Source organism: Oncorhynchus mykiss, chromosome 1 (genome assembly GCF_057628025.1).
Source record: "Oncorhynchus mykiss isolate SJ-2025 chromosome 1, ASM5762802v1, whole genome shotgun sequence".
NCBI lineage: Eukaryota > Metazoa > Chordata > Actinopteri > Salmoniformes > Salmonidae > Oncorhynchus > Oncorhynchus mykiss.
This window is the reverse complement of record NC_143022.1, coordinates 55,853,608-55,881,187: the sequence shown is the minus strand read 5'-3', so window position 1 is coordinate 55,881,187 and position 27,580 is coordinate 55,853,608. Positions and strand designations below refer to the sequence as shown.

The window sequence follows — 27,580 nt, the reverse complement described above, 5'->3', positions numbered from 1 at the left end:
CAGGTTCTTAATAAAAAATTGTTCTTCATTGTAATGAAAAGTTAGATATAACCAACAATAGCCAATAATAATGGATTTCCTCAGATATATCCAGTTCCCAGTCTGTAGTGGACCTTCTTCACAAAATCAGCAGCACTGCCAGCACAAAGCGAGAGGGGAATTATACCATTAAAAAAACTATTAGTAAAATACCTCCTGTATAAGCCAAGTTAGACCTAACCGAATCATGAGAAAACAAAAAGATCATTACTTGACAAATTGGAAAGAAATAATACAAAAACTGAGCAAACTGGAATGCTATTTGGCCCTAAACAGAGAGTACACAGTGGCAGAATACCTGGCCACTGTGACTGGCCCAAAATTAAGAAAAGCTTTGACTATGTACAGACTCAGTGGGAACAGCCTTGCAATTGAGAGAGGCTGCCATATTAGAAACACATATTTCCTTCAGATTACACAGACCCACAAAGAATTGGAAAACAAATCACATTTTTATTAGGTGAAATACCACAGTGATCCATCACAGCAGCAATATTTGTGACCTGTTGCCACAAGAAAAGGGCAACCTGTGAATCACAAACACCATTGTAAATACAACCCATATTTATCCGTTTATTTATTTTCAGTTTTGTACTTCAACTATTTGCACATTGTTACAACACTGTACATAGCCATAATATAACATTTTGAATGTCTCTATTCCTTTGAAACTTTTGTAAATGTAATGTTACTGCTAATTTCTGATTGTTTATTTCATTTTTGTTTATTATCTGTTTCACTTGCTTTGGCAATGTAAACATACGTTTCCCATGCCAATAAAGCCCTTTGAATTGAGTTGAATTTAGAGACAGAGAGCGAGAGAGGCTGCTATTGAGAAAGCATGGGACCATTGTGCACGTTTTCCAAAAGTCACAGGTTGTTTGCAATTTATGTAGAGGTAGACAGCAATACATACAATATAACTATGGCTGTGTACCAAATGGAACCCTATTCCCTATATAGTGCACTACTTTGGACCAGGGCCCATAGGGCTCTGGTCAAAAGCAGTGCATTATGTAGGAAATAAGGTGTCATTTGGACACATCTTATCAATGTCCTTGAAGTCATGGCTTAAAACTGCATATTATTATGTTTCACTGGCACACGAGAACAGTTGCATTTAATAATTAATGTTGTACATTTAAAATGAGAAACACAAGGAAATAAACTAGCTCATTAAAGACAATAATGGTTCAAATACCATATTACCGGTATGGTAACTAGTGTCTAGTGCTGCAGCTTAGAGGATTCAAGAGCTCAAAGTTGGTCAGCCAACTGTATTTATATTCTTACAAAACTATGATTATTTTGTTGTGCAAATGTATGGCATTATTAACTGTTTCTTAAAGCACACAGTGAATAATGTATTACAGTTTGTTCACAGACATGTTCAGGGAGTTGAATCACATGTTTGAGGAGACACATTTGCTATGAAAAAAAGGACTACTGCTTCCATAAGTAAATTTACATTCTCTGATGTAGAAAGAAGATCTCTTTTTCCCTTATTTTCTGATGACAAGATTGTTTTGTTCTTACCACCATGTTGAAACAAAGGGACCTAGTTCCCTTCTGTATCCTATTAAATGCATGATCCCCCCCTTGCTAAAAGATACGTCAACATGAGAATATCAAATTATTAACAAGAAACTCTTAACTGTGAAATGCGATAATTACTGTGACGTTATGATGACACCATCATAATCTAACAAGGATTTGAATGGCCTTTGGCACATGATGAAATATGATATCAGAATATTTGAAAGGACAATTTATATATCATCTATAACGTTATAGTGATCATTATACAAACAGTGTCAAAATGTGATAAATTCAATAAAATGCACACTTGTAGAAAATCTAAGAGGAAAAAGTTGAGGACAGAACAAATTAACATTTACATTTTGTATTTAACACGGATCTTTCTTTCAATAAAAATATTACTCCCAGGCAAAATCCTTTAAAACATACCATTGTGTCGTCTGGAATCAAACGTACACATTTTGTCTTACCCTATCTAAATCACTAATGGTAACATACTGTGTTTCACATTTTCTGAACGGAAAACAATACTACCCACTGGTTTCGGCAACTTTATTTGACACCCAGCGTCATTATGTCATAACAGCTGTAACACTGTCATGACACATATTTAGACCCGTTGTGACATATATTGCATTATTTTATGGCTGGTTATGACACCTACATAAGAGTGTTAAAACCCACAAAACCTACCACACAAGGCAAAACATTCCATTACACCATAGCTTGCTTGTCAACAGTATGTTTATGTTATATATCATTTTATGAAATTGACCATATTCAATTATCATTGTAACTGTCCACACATTGATGTCAGACATCCCTACCCAATGCTTTGTTGCTGATGACTGAGTTGAATACAGGAGCAGATTTCAGGAGCAGGACAAGACACCCTTTTGACTGATGACTGACATAAGGGCATGTACGTGATAGGCCTGTCTGGCTTATATGATTATGATAGTCATAATGCTTCTTCACAGGGTCATAAAGAGTATTTTCTTAGTCCGATTAAAATGACACAGGATGGGCATAATGCTTCATTACAGTGTCATAAAGTGCATTTTCTGCAATTTGTTTAAAATATGACAGAGACAACAAAAAAAAGGAAGCTTCTTGGCAGGGAAAAAACAAAAACATTCTTATGTAGGTGTCATAACCAGCCATAAAATAACGCAATATATGTCACAACAGGTGTAATTATATGGGTCATGACAGTATTATGACCATGTTATTACATGTTACGTCAGCTTTTATGACATGTGATATGTTTATGACCATGTCATAACGTGTTATGATGCTGGGTGTCAAGTAAAGTGTTATCCTGGTTTTTCACATCTTCTTCATAGTGCATCTCACTTAGTCTTTTTTCCGTTTCTGGATTTCATAGGTTTTTTCCATCAATGTCAGTGGTGCTATTTCCAAACAACGTGACCAGCTGATCTTCGTAATTTGCAATGTTTCTCTTCATGATGTCCATGCAGGGGCCCAGCAACCTCTCAAATGCCTGGACATCCATAACTGGTAAACACAAGAGGAGAGGTGTCAGACACAGGAAGGGATAACTCTAAACAGATTACTTATATCCATTGTAGGTCCTGATCTGACAAAGATCCACATTGACAAAGAATAAGAACAGCCCATGATTGTGTTTGGAAACGTTATTAGCCCTTAAATCCTTATGTCTTCCGTCCTTGTTTCTCCAATTCCTCTCAAACTGAATTGGAGGAGACTCTAATGAGCTTTGAGAAAAATGTAGGACAAGGACGGAGGAGTATATAAGGATTTGAGACACAGCCCACAGAGTAAAGGCAGTATACCTAAACATTTAACACTTCCCACAGCAAAAGCTGAAGCAGCTCTGGGTTTGTTCGTGACCAAAGCCAGTTCTCCAAAGTACTGCCCTCTTGAGCACGTGGCTATATCGACCTCCTCATCCTCTTGGTCTTTTTTCGTCTAGAGAGAATACATAAGAGAGTAACATAAACAACATAATATCCCACAAATGGCCTCCTGAGTGGCGCAGTGGTCTAAGGCACTGCCATCGCAGTGCTAGAAGCGTCACTACAGACCCGGGTTCGATCCTGGGCTGTATCACAACCGGCCGTGATCGGGAGTCCCATAGGGCGGCGCACAATTGGCCCAGCATTGTCCGGGTTAGGGGAGGGTTTGGCCGGGGGGGGGGGTTTACTTGGCTTATCTCACTCTAGCGACTCCTTGTGCGGGCCGGGCGCCTGCAGGCTGACCTCGGTCATCATTGAACAGTGTTTCCCCGACACATTGGTGCGGCTGGCTTCAGGGTTAAGCGGGCAGGTGTTAAGAAGCAGTTTGGTGAGTCATGTTTCGGAGGATGCATGACTCGACCTTCACCTCACGAGCCTGTTGGGGAGCTGCAGCGATGAGACAAGGTCGAAATTGGGGAGAAAAAGGGGGTAAAATCCCCCACAAAAAAAATATATTTAAAAATGATCACACAAATCCATCTTAACTAAAATTGTATGATACATTCAAATCTGTAATATCTTAGACACAAACTTACCCTGCTTCTTTTCATGGTGATTCTAACTTGACCAGATTCAACTATATAAAAACAATCTGCTAGATCACCCTGCAACAGAACATACATTACAGTATTTCAAATAGCAAATAAACAATACATTAGAATGAAAGAAATACTTGCAAGAAGTACAATTACCTGGCATGATCATATAGAATGGAATAGAAGAGAAGATGGAGAAAACAATACCTGAGAGATGATCTGTTCTTCATCGCTGAATGGTTTAGAAGACAGCACGTCCACTACTTTCATTCTCTCTGAAAGCTGGGGATAACAGGGAAGGCGAACTTGGTTAAGACTGGTTTGCAGGGATGAGTTTGTTCTATACTTTAAAATACACATCATCTGAAAGCTGGGGATAACAGGGCACACACTAATTGGATTGCAGGGGACGTGTTTGTACTAATGTGAGAAAGAAAATGCACTTTGCGTTCACAAAAACATATTCTACTGATAAAGACAGAAACACAATAGATCTATACCTCTAGTGATGTAAGGAATGGAAGTGATTCAATGAACTCCTCATAAAGTCTCCTCTTCAACGCGTTGTTCTTTACAATGATCCTCCTGAATGTCAGACGATCCTGAAAATAGACACAGTTGTCAATATATCTCTAATCATTTATAATGGTAGGATGAAAAACAACAAGTCATGTCGATGTCTGGCAATGGTGAATGATATAGTCAAGACAAACAGTCCACAATTTGGGATTGTTTTGTTCAGTGCAGTACTATTTCCACTCCTATGATTCATTTTTCCTTTTAGTCACTGTGTCCAACATAACATTTTCCAGCAGAGGGACCTGCATCTCTAACCAATGTCAAGATTTTCCCCAAAAAGCTGTAGAAGTGTCCTATTATTATATCAAGCTATTATCATTGGTTAGTTTATCCGGATCCCCATTAGCTTTTTACCAAAGCAGCAGCTATTCTTCCTGGGGTCCACACAAAAACAGAAAACACGACAAATAACAAAACACTGATACACTCATAGACAAGAACAGTCACATAAATCTATAATACAACAATATACAAACAGTACAGCTAAATAATAATGTATGTGTAGATTGCGTGTTAGAGTGTGATAATGTGTGGGTGGCAGGTAGCCTAGCAGTTAAGAGCGTTGTGCCAGTAACTGAAAGATTGCTGACTCGAATCCCTGAGCCAACTAGGTGAAAAATCTGTCAATGTGCCCTTGAGCAAGGCCCAAGTCGCTCTGGATAAGAGAGTGAGCTAAATGACTAGAATGTGAATATTTGTGTGTGTGTCATTTCACAGTCCCTATTGTGCCATGAGATGTTGTTTTATACACTTTTTATGGTAATTTTGCTGTTTGGTTGAGTAATTGGAGATAGCTCTGTATAATACTGTGGTGGGTGATTCTTAAACCAGTTTTAATCATGGCGGTAACAAAGTGATTTAGAAAGCCATGATGCATCTGCAACAATCATTCTGAAGACTAAGATGCTTAGTTTATGGCACAGTGTTTCAATTTAAATATATTTAACATTTGTGTCTGAATTTTGTACATTTTCACCCCAAATTCTCATTAACAAAATGCGCCCGGATTAAATTCTCTGGTCATTTGATACAATTTTACTTTAGAAAAACCTAACTTATTTGAATAAAACACAAAATATGTTGCTGTAGTTTGTCCATAAATAATAAATGTTTTATACTAGTTGAAGTTTACATTAAACTATAATATTTATTACGTAAAAACACAATGTCTTTCTCATTACCGTAACATGTTTTTTGATTTGCTGTAAAAACACGAATATTTTTTTTATAGAGTTGTATTCACCCATGATGGATCATCTAGAAGAGTAGTCCTTAGATGAGCACATTCATTTAATTTCTTCACTTATATGCGGGAATGAGGATCTTATTCTCAAACACCCTCTTTACGACGCTTGACCTTCTCATTACCGAAATGATTAAAGAGCTCAAATTGGGAAAAACTTAAGAGAACCATTACCTTACCAAAATGGAGGCATGAATGGGCCTCAGTGACGTGTTCAATTGTTCGCTGACTCGTGATGGCTGTCTCCTATTACTTGCAGATTGAGCTAAAGCCCTTCTCATTACCATTTCATTTTTCGTCTGTTTCGGTAATGAGATCCTTAATTTCGGTTACGATAATAAGCTAATTCTAATGTCAATGGGTGTGCTGTGCTGATAACTTAGATTGATTTACCAGGACCACTGCTTACACCTATTGTATAGATTTTTTTGTAAAACATCAGTTATTTGATTAAGTAGAAGTTGTCAAAAAATATGCGTGTATAAACCCCATTTAATTGACTTAAAGCCACAATCTGGAGTTTGTGTTTCAGCAAAGAGCAACCCTCCCACTTAAAGGAGGATATCCCCTATTTTTACATGTGTACCTGTTTGTTTTAGCATTTACCTGTACTGTTGTTTGATATCCCACATATTTCGATTATTTATAAGCATATCGTGTTATTCTATTTGCATATTGGATACCATTAAATTTATAAATAGATCTAAAATACCTTAGAACAACACATATCCATGTCTTAATACACCAATGTTACCTGTAAAGACCTTGGAGAAATGTAAAAAATAAATTTCAAAAGTAGCCTTTTAACTTTTGAAAATACATGCACATAATTACAGTATTTATTCTTATGCTAAAATAAGGGGTATTTTAGTCAATTGCATTAAGATCAGTGATTTTAGTATTATACAAGTCATTTGAGATTAACAAATAACACAGTTTGATGTATTGGGTTACTGAATCTCTAATAGAGCCCAGGACAGTTTTTCAATGGCAATCTATGCAACGCTCATTACCAAAACATGCATTTTCATCTACGAAAGCTGCTTTTCATTACCGTAATGCACCGATATTTAGGAAATATTCCGAAAAATAAAATGTATACTTTAGTAATTTTGACTTAATCTGATAGTGTGCCTTTTGTTCTTTATCCAAATATGTGTACATAAACATAACATGAATTCACAAGTAATTATGACAAAAAAAACTAGATTCAGAAAAGGTTATGTGTTGCTGTAATGAGATTAATTAAAACATAAATGTGTATAATTACATTTGTAATATATTTGTTTGCAGTGTTATGCTTAACTCAGGCCTTTTCAATCAGTGAGAAATGTAAAAAAAAATATGTATTCAAATTATGTTTATCTTTTTTGGACTTGGGTAATGAGAATTTTTGCATGGGTAGTTTTGGAAATTGTGGTAGAATGCATAATATCTGATCAATAAAGATAACAATAATTATTAATTAAATAGCTAAAGATAGTAGTAGTAGTAATCCAAGAGGAATTATGGTTGAAAATGTGTTTCTTTTTTTAAACTATTATTTTGTCAAGTGCCAGTTTCTTGAGAATCACCCATGTGTTCCCGTGAATTCATTTTGGACTTGGGGACTGTGAAGAGACCCCTGGTGGCATGTCTTGTGGGGTGTGTCTGAGCTGAATGTTATTTAATTATGCAGACAATCTGGAATTTTCGTCACAGTAATATTTCTCATAAAAACTAAAAGAGAAGATGATAATCTCTTGTCAAACCTCAACCGAGAAAGACTGACATGCATGTTGTTGATGTTAGTTCTGTATGCAGCAAGGCATGCTGCTCTGCTTGAGCCAGATGGAGCTTTCCTTGGTATTTTATGTTGCTGCACTTCACCAATTGTTGCTGCACTTGTTGCTGCATCAATATTGAACAAGACCAGAGCCTGAACAACTAGTACAGTTGATTTTTGTGTAAAAAAAACACATCTTCACAACTAATTTGTCAATATGACTTGACCATGATAATTGACCATCCAACGTCATACCTAGGAGTATAGCTTCCTCAACTTGCTCAAGGGTCACACCCTTTATGTACAACTCCAGTTGAGGTTTACATCTTAGAGAATGCTTTTAACCAAATACAATGCTATTATTAATTACCCATTCTAATTTTCCCAAGTACTCAACGCCATGGTCTGGTAGCATTTGGGGTTTATCACCTGTACAAGGACTCAAGTGCGGCTAATGTACAGAGTGTAATCCTTACAGCTCAGAGAGGAAAGATTCTTGGAAACTCTTTGTACAAAACATGGCTTTCCCTCACTGAGCTTTCTCAGATGTTTATCGATAGCTTAATACATACAGTGCATTCGGTAAGTATTCAGACCCCTTGACTTTTTCCACATTTTGTTATATTACAACCTTATTCTAAAATTTATAAAATTATTTTTTCCCTAATCAATCTACACAGAATACCCCATAATGACAAAGCGAAAACAGGTTTTTAGACATTTGTGCAACTGTATAAATAAATATGTATGTTATGTATCTTATTTACATAAGTATTCAGACCCTTTGCAGTGAGACTTGAAATTGAGCTCAGGTGCATCCTGTATCCATTGATCATCGTTGAGATGTTTCTAGAACTAGATTGGAGTCCACATGTGTTAACTAAATTGATTGGACATGATTTGGAAAGGCACACACCTACAGTATCGTATCTATATAAGGTCTTACTGTTGACAGTGCATGACAGAGCAAAAACCAAGCCGTGAGTTCGAAGGAATTGTCTGTAGAGTTCCGAAACAGGATTGTGTCGAGGCACAGATGGATGCCAAAAAATGTCTGCAGCATTGAAGGTCCCCAAGAACACAGTGGCCTCCATCACTCATAAATGGAAGAAGTTAGGTACCACCAATACTCTTCCTAGAGCTGGCTGGCCACCCGGCCATACTGAGCAATCAGGGGAGAAGGGCATTGGTCCGCGAGGTGACCAAGATCCCAATGGTCACTCTGACAGAGTTTCAGAGTTCCTCTGTGAACCTTTCAGTAGGACAACCATCTCTGCAGCACTCTACTAATCAGGTCTTTCACTGAGGAAAGGGGAAAGGGGGATACCTAGTCAGTTGTAGAACTCAATGCCTTCAGCTGAAATGTGTATTCCGCATATGCCTTAATCGACATCCACGTCTTCGGCACCCGGGGAACAGTGGGTTAACTGCCTTGTTCAGGAGTGGCCAGACTCCTCAGTGAAAGGCACATGACAGCCCACTTGGAGTCAAAAGTCACCTAAAGACTCAGACCATGCAAAACAAGATTCTCTGGTCTGATGAAACCAAGATTGAATTCTGGTCTGAATGCCAAGCGTCACGTCTGGAGGAAACCTGGCACCATCCCTATGGTGAAGCATGGTGGAGGCAACATCATGCTGTGTGGATGTTTTTCAACGGCAGGGACTGGGAGACTAGTCAGGGTTGAAAGAAAAATGAACGGAGCAAAGTACAGAGAGATCCTTGATGAAAACCTGCTCCAGAGCGCTCAGGACCTCAGACTGGGGTGAAGGTTCACCTTCCAACAGGACAATGACCCTAAGCACGCCGCCAAGACAACGCAGGAGTGGCCCAGCCAGATCCCGGACATGAACCCGATCAAACATCTCTGGAGAGACCTGAAAATAGCCATGCAGCGACACTCCCCATCCATCCTGACAGAGCTTGAGAGGATTTGCAGAGAAGAATGGAAGTTCGAACAATTACAGGAGTGCCAAGCTTGTAACGTAATAACCAAGAAGATTTGAGGCTGTAATCACTGCCAAAGGTGCTTCAACAAAGTACTGAGTAAAGGCTCTGAATATATATGTAAATGGATTATTTCAGTTATTTATTTTTATTTCTAAAAACCTGTTTTTGCTTTGTCATTATGGTATTGTGTGTAGATTGATGAGGGAAACAAATATTTAATCCATTTTAGAATAAGGCGTAACGTAACAAAATGTGGAAAAAGTCAAGGGGTTTGAATACTTTGCACCACCTTACAGGCATTTTGTCCATGTGATTGATGCAAAATTGACTACTGAGCCATGCTGACAATGACCGTTTCCTAGAAAACTGCCAGACAACTGCTACCGCATCGTACAATATGCACTGTACAGTACTGTCCGTTACTGCATGTACTATGAGGAACAGTTTAGGGGGCAGAAAATAATTCACTCACCAGGCACCAGAGAGCTCCGGGCGAGGTGGCTATGATGGTAGCAGCCCTGGGGGTGTTGTACATCAGGGCCAGCTCTCCAAAGCTCCCCCGGTTATCATAGGCTCCCACAGTCTTCTCAATGCCATCAACCCTCATGCAGATATCAAATATCCCTCTGAGAGAGGGGGGAGAGAGGACGAGATTTAGAGAGAACAATTTGGATCATATAATAGTCCTTTCAAGACAAATACAGTGATTAACTGAAATGAAACTATTGCCAAATATACTATGATGTATGGGAGGAACATTTGGGGAGTAACCCCGAAAGGTTGTCAGTCCAACAGTTTAATCATTACGCCAAGAAGTCCAAACCTCTTGATGAGGTTGTTAGGTGTTAAGGTTACTATAGTATGTCAGGGTTTACCTTTCTATGACATAGAAGTTATCCCCATCGTCATCTTGATCTATGATGTGCTCTCCTACCTCAAAGAACTTCTCAAACATGGCATCAAGTACTTGGGAAAATTGTTCCTGTGGTGTGAGATAACAAACAATAAATACAAATACAGACTGAAACAAAGACCTGAGGAGTATATCAAACTAGCAGTCTATTCAAATAGAAAACTTTGTAGGCCCTAGGCTACACATTACTCATTACACAGCATCATACATACAGTACATAGGATACATGAATATTCAACTTGATTCCTCGCTACATGTTGTTACAGTACTTAAACATAATTGGCAAAACAATCCCACAGTGCATCGGGCCATGTCACAAAACTACTGGCCCCAGGCTACACTCTGTTCTCTTTTCTGTGTATAGCGTGTGTGCGTGTGCGTGCGTGTGTAATGAACCATAGCAGATAGTGAATGGAGGGAAAGGGAGACCCACTACAGTACGATGAGGGACTAAAAATATAACATTCTTCATCTTACCGGGTCCAGGTTTTTAAACAGGAGGATATCTCTGCAGGCCTCCTGTAGTCTTTGCCTCTGCTCGTCTGTTTTAGGATGGGTCACCTGGGAAAGCTATTGTTATATGGAAAGTTATTGACAAAGATATTTTGAAAGAACACTTCTTTCGTCCTTCACGTCCAATTATCTGTATACTCCACGCACTAATACCAACACTCATCTAGTACAACATCATTTAGAAACCATAGCTGACATTTAGCTTGTCATCATTTTTTATCTCCAGAGTCCATTTCTTCAACAGTTCCTCTGTAGTCTCTGTAATAGTTTCTTGTGCAGTGTCACTTTTTGAAATGCAAGGCCATCTTACCCTCTGCTCTTTGTCCTCCTCGTCTTCATCAGGGTTGAATGCCTCCGCACACACTGTATGATAGAAGAGGTTATTGAAAGTTACTGCAAGACATTCACATTCACTGAAAATACAATATGCTGACCAGAAACACACATTCTGTTGAAGACATATGTTGCTTGTCAGAAAAGGTTAACAAAAAAATCTAAGAAATGTAGAAAAGTAGAAAAACAAGATTGCATTACTGATCCTAGTCTTATAAGCAACTGTCTTATTCATGGTGGATTTATAGTTTTTGTGTAAAATGATTTTATTAAACACAACCTTGTTTTAAAGTATTTGGCCTATTAACGAACTTCATCAAGATGTACGTTGTCTGTGTAAGAGATTCATTAAAGATAATACGAGGTCCATGTTCCAACAAAGGAATATATTGTAAAAATACGTGGATATCCATGACATCTCTGAGAGATTTAGTAATCCTAATAAAGTATCACTTTTTATACAGATCAGAGAGATAAAGAGTGAGTTAACACAACCAGAATTGAGCCAGAGTTCAGACCCTACTTGTGACTAACATAAAGCACATAATGTATTTATTATGGGGTGATAATACCTTCATTTTACACTTGAAGTTGACACAATAAAGACTTTTTGATTGAAGATGCCATAGACCTTTTTCAGAGTTTTTCACAGTTCAGCTTCTCTAATAACACACAAAAACAAAGGCACTGAGCCCAAACCTCCCCTTAAGACTTTAAAGATGGGTGGCCAGGGGGCCTCTCTTTTCACCTTTCTTCTGGCATGAGTGCCCAACAGCTAGCCTGGTCAACCAGACTGAGTGCTACGATCATTGGTGAGCGGAGTGGTCAGTATCGTTGACCGGCCTAGCCAATCAGCTCATAGATGCCTCCAGCCAACCATCCTCTTACTAACTATCCAGATAACAGTACAGTCACTCCTCTGTCTGTCCGTCTTCATCAATAACCTCAACTTCCCACACAACAGACTAGGATGGATCCTCATAGCCACACGGTCCTGCTGCCGCAAGTTTCAACTCACATCATTTTGTGATTGACTTCCTTCCTGGGGTTTGTTAAAGGAAGATCGAGATGACGGTGATAATTCATCTCTATTGTAAGCGAGGCTGGGTAAAATGAAACACAGTGGAGGAAGAGATCGGGTTAATGGCCTCTGTGAGTGTTAATACCTACCAGTTACATTATCCAGGGGATTTTCATATCCACAACGACCGGAGACTTTACCTGTCCTACATACTCATTCTTACTCTAATGTTAAACAAAATCAAAAGAATATGATAGAATAGAACTAAAAACATTCTGTGATCTTCACTACAGAGTGGACCTAAAAAAGTATGGAGCCTGACTACCTGTGTAACTTCAGAAAGTATCCTTGAGTAAGAGACATCTCTATTTTGTAAGTAGACTGCTGACTAAACGAACAGTCCAGACAGAGAAGTACCGTACTGTAGAAGATTCCTGGTAAAGCAAGTCAATTATTGAAATGGTGGTGTGTTGTTATAAGAACAGACACTACAGTGCTGCTGACTAAATTACTGCGGATTTCAGGCTCTCTGGGACTGGGTATTTCACGGTTGAAAAGTTAAAATAGACTACAGCAGAAGCATATCCCTACAGTGGTTTGTCCTTTAAAAGTTGCAGCGTACTGCGCCACAGCTTACTTGGTGCCACAGAATTCTATGGCATGTTATTTAAGTGCCAGAGACATCATTATAAGTACCATTAATGCTAGTTAGTGCTAGTTTGACCACCAGACTGCATCTTTGAGAAGCATTTGATAGCCTTCAATAAAGGCTGTCCTAGAGAATTTAATTTTTTTTGTTGTAAGAACATAGTATATGGGACATTTTTCTTAATTAATTTGATTAACATTATGGTGTTTCTATTCCAAGAAAAACAAAAAAACGCTCTGGAATAGAAAATATGACGCTGTACAACGTGACGGTCGGGAGTAGGCTACTGTACTTGGCTATTTTTTTAAAGAATCCCTGTGTTGTGTGTGCACGTGGGAGACCGGGGTTCAATTCCCCGACTGTCCTTGTAAATAAGAATTTGTTCTTAACTGACTTGCCTACTTAAAGGTTACACTAAGAGCATAACATTTCTACACCCTAATTGTATAATTGTAGTCTACCCAATACCCAAATGGAGATTCAGTGAAAATACATTGATTTATCAAGACCAGTCCCCATGCTTGTCTCAGAGCAGTGTGAAATGGTGCTAAAATATTTGTAGGCTATTGCTTCAAATCCTATTGCTTCTATCTTCAATATGCTCTTTAAATAAATAAGGCATACATCACTTTTAACAGCACATTACTCAACACTAGTGAGACTCATGTTGCCTACGGTTGGCCTACAGTATATCGAAAAATATGACGTGACTCTCCGCCGATAATTACATATAGAGGATTGGAGGATTCTAAATTAAAACCAAAAGCCACCTTATGGGTCTCCCGGTGGCGGCCGGCACTTGTATCGAACCCCCATTCACTCTGGAGCCTCCATCCACAAAGTATCAAAATACAGAGAGGTGTTGGTAAAGGTATATCGTCCTGCTAATAGCCCATAATGGGCTATTATTATACAGTGGGGCAAAAAAGTATTTAGTCAGCCACCAATTGTGTAAGTTCTCCCACTTAAAAAGATAAGAGAGGCCTGTAATTTTCATCATAGGTACACTTCAACTATGACAGACAAAATGAGAAAAAGAAAATCCAGAAAATCACATTGTAGGATTTTTTATGAATTTATTTGCAAATTATGGTGGAAAATAAGTATTTGGTCAATAGCAAAAGTTTATCTCAATACTTTGTTATATACCCTTTGTTGGCAATGACAGAGGTCAAACGTTTTCTGTAAGTCTTCACAAGGTTTTCACATACTGTTGCTGGTATTTTGGCCCATTCCTCCATGCAGATCTACTCTAGAGCAGTGATGTTTTGGGACTGTTGCTGGGCAACATGGACTTTCAACTCCCTCCAAAGATTTTCTATGGGGTTGAGATCTGGAGACTGGCTAGGCCACTCCAGGACCTTAAAATGCTTCTTACGAAGCCACTCCTTCGTTGCCCGGGCGGTGTGTTTAGGATCATTGTCATGCTGAAAGACCCAGCCACGTTTCATCTTCAATGCCCTTCCTGATGGAAGGAGGTTTTCACTCAAAATCTCACAATACATGGCCCCATTCATTCTTACCTTTACACGGATCAGTCGTCCTGGTCCCTTTGCAGAAAAACAGCCCCAAAGCATGATGTTTCCACCCCCATGCTTCACAGTAGGTATGGTGTTCTTTGGATGCAACTCAGCATTCTTTGTCCTCCAAACACGACGAGTTGAGTTTTTACCAAAAAGTTATATTTTGGTTTCATCTGACCATATGACATTCTCCCAATCTTCTTCTGGATCATCCAAATGCTGGATTTGAGTCCCTGGCGGCGTAGTGTGTTACTGATGGTAGGCTTTGTTACTTTGGTCCCAGCTCTCTGCAGGTCATTCACTAGGTCTGGGATTTTTGCTCACCGTTCTTGTGATCATTTTGACCCCACGGGATGAGATCTTGCGTGGAGCCCCAGATCGAGGGAGATTATCAGTGGTCTTGTATGTCTTCCATTTCCTAATAATTTCTCCCACAGATGATTTCTTTAAACCAAGCTGCATACCTTTTGCAGATTCAGTCTTCCCAGCCTGGTGCAGGTCTACAATTTTGTTTCTGGTGTCCTTTTTTCAGCTCTTTGGTCTTGGCCATAGTGGAGTTTGGAGTGTGACTGTTTGAGGTTGTGGACAGGTGTCTTTTATACTGATAACAAGTTCAAACAGGTGCCATTAATACAGGTAACGAGTGGAGGACAGAGTAGCCTCTTAAAGAAGAAGTTACAGGTCTGTGAGAGCCAGAAATCTTGCTTGTTTGTAGGTGACCAAATACTTATTTTCCACCATCATTTGCAAATAAATTCATTAAAAATCCTACAATGTGATTTTCTGGATTTTTTTTTCTCATTTTGTCTGTCATAGTTGAAGTGTACCTATGATGAAAATACAGGCCTCTCTCATCTTTTTAAGTGGGAGAACTTGCACAATTGGTGGCTGACTAAATACTTTTTTTGCCCCACTGTAATACTGTACATGGTGTCCAAGTCAGGATAACCAAAACATTTATTTATTAAAGACTATCAAAAAAAATGTTGGTACTTATTCATCATGAATGAGCGAGTCACTCAGCTATAGGTTCCGGGCTATATGACTGTGCCATACAACTTGATCATTTTTCACGACATTTTGGAGGTTATTTTGTTTTCAAAAAACGAAAGTGAGCAACTGTAATCTGAATGAAGGCCAAAACATTTATTTCTGTTTTTAGATGTAATACATAATACTTTTCACTGTATTATTTGTTTTGTCTTTTCTGGTGGATTAAACTGAAAGTGCAACCAATCACGGCCGGTTGTGATACAGCCAACCTAACATATAAATACATTTGAAGATATAATTATCCCCCTACCCTTCTTCTAGGCAAGTCTATTTTCCAGCTACCTGCCAATAGCCATAATGGCGGTGTACAACATGACCGTGTGTGTTTCAAAAAGTATTTTCCAGTAAGCAACAATTTGTTTACCTTCATTAGACAACTTTGTTCCAATATTTCTGTAATTCAGTGAAATTGACTCCCATAGTAATTTGTTATGGATCCATAACTAAATAAATATCTGCATTTTGAAAGAGTATTTTTATCATAATTTTATTAACAAAAGCATAAAGGTGTTGATGAAGAAATACTGTACTGCTGTTTTGAGTTAGAAATTAAATACTTCAGAGTACTTGTGCATCGAATACATTGCAGGTAGGGGGATGTTCACACCTACACACCTTGAAGCTTACAGGGCTAAGTGCCACAAACAAAGTTAACTACCCACACTGAAAGGAGGGAAAAAGGGCTACCCAAGTATGATTCCCAATCAGAGACAACGATAGACAGCTGTCCCTGATTGAGAACCATACCCGGCCAAAACATAGAAATAAAGAAACCTAGAAAACAAAAAATAGAATGCCCACCCCACATCACACCCTGACCTAACCAAATAGAGAAATAAAACGGCTTTCTAAGGTCAGGGCATGACATATCCCCTGTGTATTTATACCTGTGTTCTCTGTTTGTCTGTTGCCAGTTCGTCTTCTTTTTTCAAGTCAACCAGCGTTTTGTGTCTTAGCTCCTGCTTTTTTCAGTCTTTCTTTTCTCGCCCTCCTGCTTTTGACCCTTGCCTGTCCTGACTCCGAGCATGCCTGCCTGACCAATCTGCCTGCCCAACCCTAAGCCTGCCTGCCAACCAGTACCGTTGCCCCACCTCTGGTTTACTGCCTGCCTTGAACTGTCTATTGCCTGCCCCTGTTGGAATATTAAACTATTGTTTATTCGACGTGGTCTGCATCTAGGTCTTACCTTCACACCTGACAGTTTACCTTCATTAGACAACTTTGTTCCAATATTTCTGTAACTCAGTGATATTTATTCCCATAGTATTGCTTTATGGAGCCAGAACTAAATAAACATCGGATTTTGAAAGAGTATTTTCATAATTATTTTATTAACGAAAGCATTAAGATGCCATTATTAGTGACATTGTTTTGGTTTGAAAGTGCAGACTGGCACTAAGAACAGCGGGAACATCTCCCTAGTCAGCTCCCTCCCTCCCCCTTCCTCCTCCTTCCTTCCCCATGGGCTAGGTCTGTCTTCTGTGCGCAGCTCTACGGCCCATCCAGTGCCCCCCGCCCTCATGTCTTGAACCTTGTGTGCTTTCAGTGGATACAGCTTGAGAACTGCAAGGCAATCCCATTGTGCGCCACTCGGGTGCCATGACCAATATGACACATATATATTGTCCTGCTAAGAACTGTGTTAATAATATATATGTGAGAATATCCAAGGGGAATTTATATCATTCTAAATTAATAACAATAATAATCGCTTTGTTAAAAAACATATATATATATATATATTGGAGATTATTTTGTTTTCAAATAATGTAAAATGAGTGAGAAAAAGGCCAATCTTGAACATGGGGTGAGACATTGTTACTAATTTGTAAATAAAGCCAGTTTGTTATTTATTTATGTTTTTAGAGGGAGAGAAACCAAATACCTACAGTCATCTCATGGATCTCCCAGTCGAGGCCAGCACGGGTATTGAACCAGCATCTGTTGCAACACAGCTTGCACTGCTACGCAGTGTCTTAGACCTTTGCACCACTCAGGCACTGTACAACGTGACCGATCGGGAGAGGGCTACAATACTACAGTAAGAGCAAAATAATCCTAACAAAATAAAATAATAGTGTAACAACAGTTTTAGTAAGTAATACTGAAGTCGTGCACAATTATCTGTTTCTATTTAGGTTTATGTCGCCCATTCATTGTCAGTTAGAGACACAGTAGGACCCAAAAGCATAATCAGTGCTCTAACTCCCCCTTGCGCTGGTCTGGAGCAATGAAGTGGTGACGCAGGGTACTGTACTAAACCACAATATTACCTCTAAGTCCCGCAGCATAATAGCAAACCTTTAGTGGAGCCACCACTGTACTAATAATGTTCAGGCTTTTGTTCCACCCTAACACACCAGAAACAACAAAAATAACACACTCACCTGATGCTCTTCTAATAAATCGACTCATCACAGGAGCTGAAAAAAAGTGGAAAAGCGAGGTGATCATATAGGATTATATTGGAATCTGTTGTGGTGAAACTGCCATGTCAGTTTGCGATATTACAACAACAAATATCACTTCAAACAACGAACACTGTTTTATTCCCTCAGACATCATTGCATATCATTGCACACGCGGATAGAACAGCTCTCCATCCAACCTCACTGAGCTCGAGCTGTTTTGCAAGGAGGAATGGGAAAAAATGTCAGTCTCTCGATGTGCAAAACTGATAGAGACATACCCCAAGCGACTTTACAGCTGTAATCACAGCAAAAGGTGGCGCTACAAAGTATTAACTTAAGGGGGCTGAATAATTTTGGACGCCCAATTTTTCAGTTTTTGATTTGTTAGAAAAGTTTGAAATATCCAATAAATGTCGTTCCACTTCATGATTGTGTCCCACTTGTTGTTGATTCTTCACAAAAAAATACAGTTTTATATCTTTATGTTTGAAGCCTGAAATGTGGCAAAAGGTCGCAAAGTTCAAGGGGGCCGAATACTTTCGCAAGGCACTGTACCTGCCATTTCCTGGTTGCAAAAATTCAAATAGTTTGCCTAATTTCAGTTTTTGTGACAAAACAAGAAAGTATAGTGTAGAGAATAATTGAACCATCTAAACCGCTGTGAAATAGTTTCCATAACCCAAAGAATGTGAAATGTCAGAATAATATTTATTTAATTTATTTCAGCTTTTATTTCTTTCATCACATTCCCAGTGGGTCAGAAGTTTACATACATTCAATTATTATTTTGTAGCATTGCCTTTAAATTGTTTAACGTGGGTAAAAACTATTCGGTAGCCTTCCACAAGCTTCCCACAATACGTTGGGTGAATTTTGGCCCATTCCTTCTGACAGAGCTGGTGTAACTGAGTCAGGTTTGTAGGCCTCCTTGCTCGCAAACGCTTTTTCAGTTCGGCCGACAAATGTTCTAATGGATTGAGGTCAGGGTTTTGTAATGGCCACTCCAATACCTTGACTTTGTTATCCTTAAGCCATTTTGCCACAACTTTGGAAATATGCTTGGGGTCGTTGTCCATTTGGAAGAACCATTTGCGACCAAGCTTTAACTTCCTGACTGATGTCTTGAGATGTTGCTTCAATATTTCCAAATAATTTTCCTGCCATCTATTTTGTGAAGAGCACCAGTCCCTCCTGCAGCAAAGCACCCCCACATCATGATGCTGCCACCCCCGTGCTTCACGGTTGGGATGGTGTTCTTCGGCTTGCAAGCAGCCCCCTTTTTCCTCCAAACATAATGATGGTCATTATGGCCAAACAGTTCTATTTTTGTTTAATCAGACCAGAGGACATTTCTCCAAAAAGTATGCTCTTTGTCCCTATGTGCAGTTGCAAACCGTAGTCTGGCTTTTTTATGGTGTTTTTGGAGCAGTGGCTTCTTCCTTGCTGAGAGGCCTTTAAGGTTATGTCGATATAGGACTAATTTATCTGTGGATATAGATACTTTTGTATCTGTTTCCTCCTGCATCTTCACAAGGTCCTTTGCTGTTGTTCTGGGATTTATTTGCACTTTTCGCACCAAAGTACTTAATCTCTAGGAGACAGAACGCATCTCCTTCCTGAGCAGTATGACAGCTGCGTCGTCCAATGGTGTTTATGCTTGCAAACTATTGTTTGAACAGATGAACGTGGTACCTTCAGGCGTTTGGAAATTGCTCGCAAGGATGAACCAGACTTGTAGAGGTCTACAATTTTTTTCCTGAGGTCTTGACTGATTTCTTTTGATTTTCCCATGATGTCAAGCAAAGTGGCAATGAGTTTGAAGGTAGGCCTTGAAATACATCCACAGGTACACCTCCAATTGATTCAAATGATGTCAGTTAGCCTATCAGAATCTTCTAAAGCCATGACATAATTTTCTGGAATTTTACAAGCTGTTTAAAGGCACAGTCAACTTAGTGTATGTCAACTTCTGACCCACTGGAATTGTGATACGGTGAATTATAAGTGAAATAATCTGTCTGTAAACAATTGTTGAAAAAATGACTTGTGTCATGCACAAACTAGATGTCCTAACCGACTTGCCAAAACTATAGTTTGTTAACAAGAAATCTGTGGAGTGGTTGAAAAACGAGTTTTAATGACTCCAACCTAGGTGTATGCAAACTTCGGACTTCAATTGTATAGGCCTAAGGCCAAGACAATAAGAAGACACAGTGGCAGAAACATAACAATCGGAAATCGTTTTTTGGACACCGGTTTAGACAATTTTGTTTTACACCTTTATTTAACTAGGCAAGTCAGTTAAGAACACATTCTTATTTTCAATGGCAGCTTAGGAACGGTGGGTTAACTGCCTTGTTCAGGGGCAGAACGACAGATTTTTACCTTGTCAGCTCAGGGATTCAATCTTGCAACCTTACAGTTAACTAGTCCAACGCTCTAACCACCTGCCTCTCATTGCACTCCACGAGGAGCCTGCTTGTTACGCGAATGCAGTAAGAAGCCAAGGTAAGTTGCAAGCTTGCATTAAACTTATCTTATAAAAAACAATCAATCAATCATAATCACTAGTTAACTACACATCGTTGATGATATTACTAGTTTATCTAGCGTGTCCTGCATTGCATATAATCGATGTGGTGCACATTCGCGAAAAAGTACTGTCGTTTCTCCAACGTGTACCCTAACCATAAACATCAATGCCTTTCTTAAAATCAATACACAAGTATATATTTTTAAACCTTCATATTTAGTTAATATTTCCTGCTAACATGAATTTCTTTTAATTAGGTAAATTGTGTCACTTCTCTTGCAACACAGTCATGGTATATGCAGCAGTTTGGGATGCCTGGCATGTTGTGAACTGTGTGAAGACTATTTCTTCCTAACAAAGACAGCCAACTTCGCCAAACGGGGGATGATTTAACAAAAGCGCATTTGCGAAAAAAGCACAGTCGTTGCACGATTGTACCTAACCATAAACACCAATGCCTTTCTTAAAATCAATACAAAGAAGTACATATTTTTAAACCTGCATATTTAGCTAAAAGAAATCCAGGTTAGCAGGCAATATTAACCAGGTGAAATTGTGTCACTTCTCTTGTGTTCATTGCATGCAGAGTCAGGGTATATGCAATAGTTTGGGCCGCCTGGCTCGCTGCAAACTAGTTTGCCAGAATTTTATGTAATTATGACATAACATTGAAGGTTTGTGGTAGCAGAATCAGAATGAGTAAGTTAACATTGATAAATAACATGTTTTATTTACATAATAATGCTTATGTGAGATATTTCTCATTAGGATGTTTTCTTTTGGATAATCCTGTTGGCAGTTGCATTTTCCTCTCTTCTCTCAGGGCTTAGTCACTAGGGGCCCAGAGAGGGGAGAGGTCAGGCTTGTCTTCATATGTCAATATATCTGTTAAACCATGTGATGCTATGAAGAATATCAGAAGGGGATAGGACAGAATGGAGGCTTGTCTTCTTATGGGAATGTGTCTGTAACTATTGTATGTCCCCTCTGAGGTTGCCCTTATCTTGATCTAGTATATGACCTAAGAGGCTCACTGTCTCGGTGAGCTTGTCCAGGAGGGGGTGTATTTGAGATGGGCGTATCTAAAATTGACAATTGATATATGCCATTGGATGAGGTAATGGTTTGGTACTATGTTGTACCAAGAATGAGATAAGAACTTTGTTTAGGAGACCAAACTGAACGATAATTTATAGCTAAAGCTATCTGGCTATGGGATACTCCTCTTTCAAGTAAAAGGTTCTTTGTGAACTGTTCCTGAGATCTGTGTTTCATCATGTGAGTTGAGATGGGTGTGTCTTGGCTATTAATGATACTAAGAACTGTTTTGTAAGCACTCTCAGAGAATTCATTTCTAGACACTGAATTGATCTGAGAGTCACAGGGCTATAGTGAAGCTCATATATAATTAAAAGATGGACTTTATAATATAACTCTGACTTGTGTGTGGTTTGCTCTCTCAATGTTTAGTAATACAGGAAATTATCACGACAGGTTGTACAATGTAACAGCAATATTTAGACTTAGGGTTGCCACCCGTTAGATAAAATATGGAACGGTTCCGTATTTCATTGAAATAATAAACGTTTTGTTTTCGAAATGATAGTTTCTGGATTCGACCATATTAATGACCAAAGGCTCGTATTTCTGTGTGTTATTATGTTATAATAAAGTATATGATTTGATATTTGATAGAGCAGTCTGACTGAACAGTGGTAGGCGGCAGCAGGCTCGTAAGCATTCATTCAAACAGCATTGTTGTGCGTTTTGCCAGCAGCTCTTCGCTGTGCTTCAAGCATTGAGCAGTTTATGACTTCAAGCCTATCAACTCCTGAGATTAGGCTGGTGTAACCGGGGTGCGCGTTAATAGCGTTTCAAATGTCACTCGCTCTGAGACTTGGAGTAGTTGTTCCCCTTGCTCTGCAAGGGCCGCGGAATTTGCTTCGAGGGTGGCTGTTGTCGATGTGTTCCTGGTTCGAACCCAGGTAGGGGTGAGGAGAGGGACGGAAGCTATACTGATACACTGGCAATACTAAAGTGCCTATAAGAACATCCAATAGTCAAAAGTATATGAAATACAAATGGTATAGAGAGAAATAGTCCTATAAATACTATATTAACTACAACCTAAAACCTCTTACCTTGGAAAATTGAAGTCTCATGTTAAAAGGAACCACCAGCTTTCATATGTTCTCATGTTCTGTGCAAGGAACTTAAACGTTAACTTTTTTACATGGCACATATTGCACTTTTACTTCTTCAACACTTTGTTTTTGCATTATTTAAACCAAATTGAACATGTTTCATTATTTATTTGAGGCTAAATAGATTTTTATTGATGTATTATATTAAGTTAAAATAAGTGTTAATTCAGTATTGTTGTAATTGACATTATTACAAATAAATACATTTTAAAAAATCGGCAGATTAATCGGTATCAGCTTTTTTTGGTCCTCCAATAATCGGTATCGGTATCAGCGTTGAAAAATCATAATCGACCATAGTCGACCTCTACCACAGAGAGTTGGTTCTAAAGAAAACAGGAACTGCCTCCACTATTCAAGCACCATTTCAACATCATCTAATCACATATGCTTAGTCTAAAACACTGACTAACTAAATAAATACCAAAAACTAGTTAGTCCAATCAACGTAATCTAATTACAGTATGATGTGGCTCTCCATGGTATTGAGTTCTGTGTGTTTGTGCGTTTGTGTGTGCGTACATGCGTGCAAGTAGAAAAAACATGTTGACCCACCCTATTTGTAGAGAAATGCCAATACCATCCTCCTCTTTCACATTGCCTAAATGGTTTGTGACTGATACAGTACACGCTTTTAGTTTTTGTTGTCCTAGGCAACCTGACATAAAATACTTGCTCGCTAGCCTAACTTCCTTTCATGGGCAACGATACACCAGGCCAGCTAGTTAGAATCACCTTTGGAACTGATTACAGCCGTGAGTCTGAAAGAGCTTTGCACTCCGGGATTGTCCCATACAGTATGTGACTCACCACCTGGATTCGGGCTTATGTAGCAAAATGTGAAATTGTGTTTTTTACATTGGATAAAAGTAGAAACTCAGAGCTACAAAATGGTACACTGCATTTGAAGAACAATCGGAAAGTAATTCTGCTTTGAAAATGTATCAACTTGTAAACTCACTTTTGAGAAAATCGACCTTTGAATGTTTTGGTATCTAGTGAAGAACTCTGCTTTGTCTACACCCATTCAGTATCGTTCACACCCTCTTAAGCTTTAGCAACACCCATCTCTGTTCGCTCTCGGAGTGCACACTTGACGCTCTGGCCAATCATTTGTTTACCTCTGGATAACATGAAAACAGCCTAACCAGCTCTGCTGGCAACAATTTCATTACACTTTTTTGTAGACGTTTACTGACACCGGCCATATTCAACGGGTGTTGTACACACGTCACGTAACATTAGCTAATGAGCCAACCAGCTAACATTAGCTAGTTAAACAACAATGAACAAAGTGCCAACACTGCCTAACATTAGGCTCTAACTAGAAAAGCAAACAGCTCTGGGAAACGAATTATAATGTCCGCTAGGGAGCCAGCCAGCTAACATTAGCTAGCTAGCTAACTGTACACTTTAGCTTAAGACATATAGCTAGATGAACAATGACCCTAGCTACAGTGCCTTGCGAAAGTATTCGGCCCCCTTGAACTTTGCGACCTTTTGCCACATTTCAGGCTTCAAACATAAAGATATAAAACCGTATTTTTTTGTGAAGAATCAACAACAAGTGGGACACAATCATGAAGTGGAACGACATTTATTGGATATTTCAAACTTTTTTAACAAATCAAAAAAGTGTTAAACAAATCAAATATTGATCTGGTTGAAAAGCCAAGCATGTGCAAAGCTGTCATCAAGGCAAAGGGTGGCTATTTGAAGAATCCCAAATATAAAATATATTTTGATTTGTTTAACACTTTTTTGGTTACTACATAATTCCATATGTGTTATTTCATAGTTTTTATATTTTCACTATTATTCTGAAATGTAGAAAATAGTAAAAATTAAGAAAACCCTTTGAATGAGTAGGTGTTCTAAAACTTTTGTCCAGTAGTGTATAAATTGAGTTTTTCACTCTATTTCTTATGTAAATTAGTTAATAAAGCCGTATACAAACATGTCTCTTTTTTGATTTCTTGTGTAAGGCAGCTCCAAAATGCAGGTGTTTCAGCCTAGTTCAGTGATTTCTGTGGTGGAAGGGCAGCCAGCGGAAAATACAGAGCGTAGGGGTTGGTAATCTTCTCTAGTTGCGCAGTGATTGGCTCAGTGTTCTGTCACTCATGGGGACACTACGTCACCACAAAATCTCGAAAGTTCAAGCCCCCTTGGGTGCTGCCATAGATTTACATTAGAAGTGCCCATCCAAGAAGGCTCAAGTTCATTGGTCACAGATAAAATGACGTCAAATCACGTTATATCTATCGTAGCTTTGATTGGACTGATCATGTAAACGTCATACTTTCACAATCTTAGCTAACAAGCTAGACAAGCAGTTATAATCATGAATCACATCGATAATCTACTGGAAAATCCCCTTTCAATATGAAGAGAAATTATAGATAAAACTTAGCGGTGCTCATCGGCCATTGGACATGAAGATTACACAACAAGTTGGAAATCGCAAATTTAACATTGAGTGGTTTGGAAGGAATCAGAGGCTAACTGCAAGCATTGCAAAGCAATCAATATTTTGCTTCCCCTGCCTGCTATTCGGTGGAGAGGGGGTGTGGTCCAAGTCTGGGTTTAAAGGTCTCTTTTCCAAGCTTAAAAAGGATAAACATTCACACGCAACACCATGGGGCAGAAAAGGTTGAATACATTGGCCATGCTGTCAATCCAGCATGACTTCTGCCGTGTTCAACAGGGAAATCTCAGACTTCAGTGAGTTCAAGACACCTGGGAACTCTGAAACAATTTGCTCCGACTGGGAAAATAGGTTTTGAACGGTCATCCAACTCGGAATTCCAAGTCGGGAACTCTGGCCTCTTTCTTGAGCTCTGACCTGAAGATCACTGACGTCATGATTCAGCCTTTTTTCAGTTTCCAGTTGTCTTGAAAGCACCATAAATCCTGAGAATGTCAGACTTTGATGACAAAGTTTAATGACAAAATTTGCCCACAAGAAGGGCCGCAGCGCCACCTTCCTGTTCAAGTGAGCACAGCACTTGTGAGCACTTTGGTCTTCTATGCTGCTGCATAAATTACGTAATATGCCAGGGAGATATGTATACTGTAGCTAAGAAAGTAATCCTACGTGTATGTTGTATAGTAAGCTGTTAGTAGCCCATGTGCCTCACCCTATTAATTTGGTCCATTTCCCCCTCATAACTTAGCCCTAATGTTCTGACTTTGTGGTGCACATGTAGCCTGTTTCAGAGAAATGTCATCATCGAATATTGTCTGCTTATATGCCCCCTTTATTTATCCTACAGTTCTGACTTGGTGTTCAGGGAGAATACTGCAAGAACGACCCATGTTCTGAATTCTGTCACTGTACATTTTGAAACTGCTGTAACAAATAGTTATTTTGACTCTGTCCATCTTAGCTCGCTCATTATTGTCTTAATCGAAATTACGGATTGCTTCTTATCGGCTCATCGTTCCACTATGCCATAGTTTGTATGTCTCAATTGTCAGTAGAAACCACATTTGTTTAAGCAAGTCAGCAATATCAGCTATGTTTTTAAAAAGGCAGTGAATTAGGCTGAATTAACGGTTTCGCTACCAGACAAGGCTCCGCTGATAGCCAGGTGTAGCAGTGGTAAGGACTTACTCTATGGTGCTGAAAAGAAAGCTCTGCTGTTGAGACAGCTTTATGTAGGCCTTAGCAGTTTGTGGGCACCGTTTGTCACCGTTATAGTGCACTTAATGGATTGTTTAGCATTGTGTTGTGTAGTGGCTTTGCTGGCATGTATGTACAAAAATATATATTTTTTGCCCCACCAAGATTTACATGCTTAAATCGCCACTACTAAGGTTTATGTGATTTTCATGAGGACTGTGTACTCTATTGTTGCTCTAACTCCCTCTCTAGTAACTTGGCCTATATGCATTGTGTAAGCCTAATGATGTCAAAAGAAATTCTCAGGAATCAGGAAACAGGATAAACTGTTGGCTAGAGATCAAATGCTACACAGTTGCACAGGATGTTCATTTCGTGTCAATCAGCCTCTATCACCATGTCCATATTTGGCGAAGGACAGCCCAGACAGAATCATCATGGCATGGTGTTGTTACAATGTGGAAAACAATTTGAAAGCTCATCACACATCACTGGCTACAGTGGCTACATTTTCTAAGAGGCAAACATGTTGCAATTGTAGAATTTCATTCCATCTCATATACAATTTATTATGTTCTATTCCATTCCGATATTCCACTGGCTGAATAATATAATAGAAATTGAATACAATTTAATAGAATGGAGCTCAACATGGTTATTGTTCATATATTAGCCTACCTGTGAATTCCTCGTCGTCACTCTCCTCCTCTCCATTTTCAGAATCAATCTGCATGGCTTCCTCAATGAAATTGACCGCTTTCCCACTGGGTCTCGTGGCCGAATTTTGGTCATTGCCAAACGCGGCTCCTCTAATTTCACTGTCCTTCAGTTGGGTGAAATACTGCAAAGCGAACTCGAGCAAATCTCCCGGCTGATTCCTCAGCACTTCCACGGTAAAGCTCTGCAACAGCTCCGTCAATCCTTCAGGAATTTCTATACTCATTCCTGATGTCAAATCTATGAGAAATACGAATAAAATGTATATATTTGTGCTTCCAACAAATGAAAGAATTCTGTTCAATTCTACTCAAAACAAAATAAATATATTTTTTTTACTGAGATATGCGCTTAATTGCCCGGGGAATGTTTTATAATCCCCATGCAATGCAGAGAGTCCTTTCAATGTGCTGAATGAAAATGGCTCTGAATTTTTT

General features: G+C 39.0%; 1 protein-coding gene across 1 annotated transcript; it reads right to left on the bottom strand.

The window, feature by feature from the left end:
• Window positions 1–472: 472 nt before the first annotated feature.
• On the bottom strand, window positions 473–27,580 carry LOC110525287 (cAMP-dependent protein kinase type II-beta regulatory subunit). The gene is made up of 11 exons (XM_021605298.3): window positions 27,105–27,580; window positions 18,044–18,079; window positions 11,388–11,440; window positions 11,042–11,134; window positions 10,527–10,633; window positions 10,124–10,277; window positions 4,615–4,716; window positions 4,322–4,396; window positions 4,115–4,183; window positions 3,396–3,531; window positions 473–3,096 (listed from the first exon to the last, which is right to left on the bottom strand). The coding sequence occupies exons 1-11, from the start codon at window positions 27,367–27,369 to the stop codon at window positions 2,960–2,962; spliced, it is 1,227 nt and encodes a 408-aa protein (XP_021460973.3). The 5' UTR covers window positions 27,370–27,580; the 3' UTR covers window positions 473–2,959.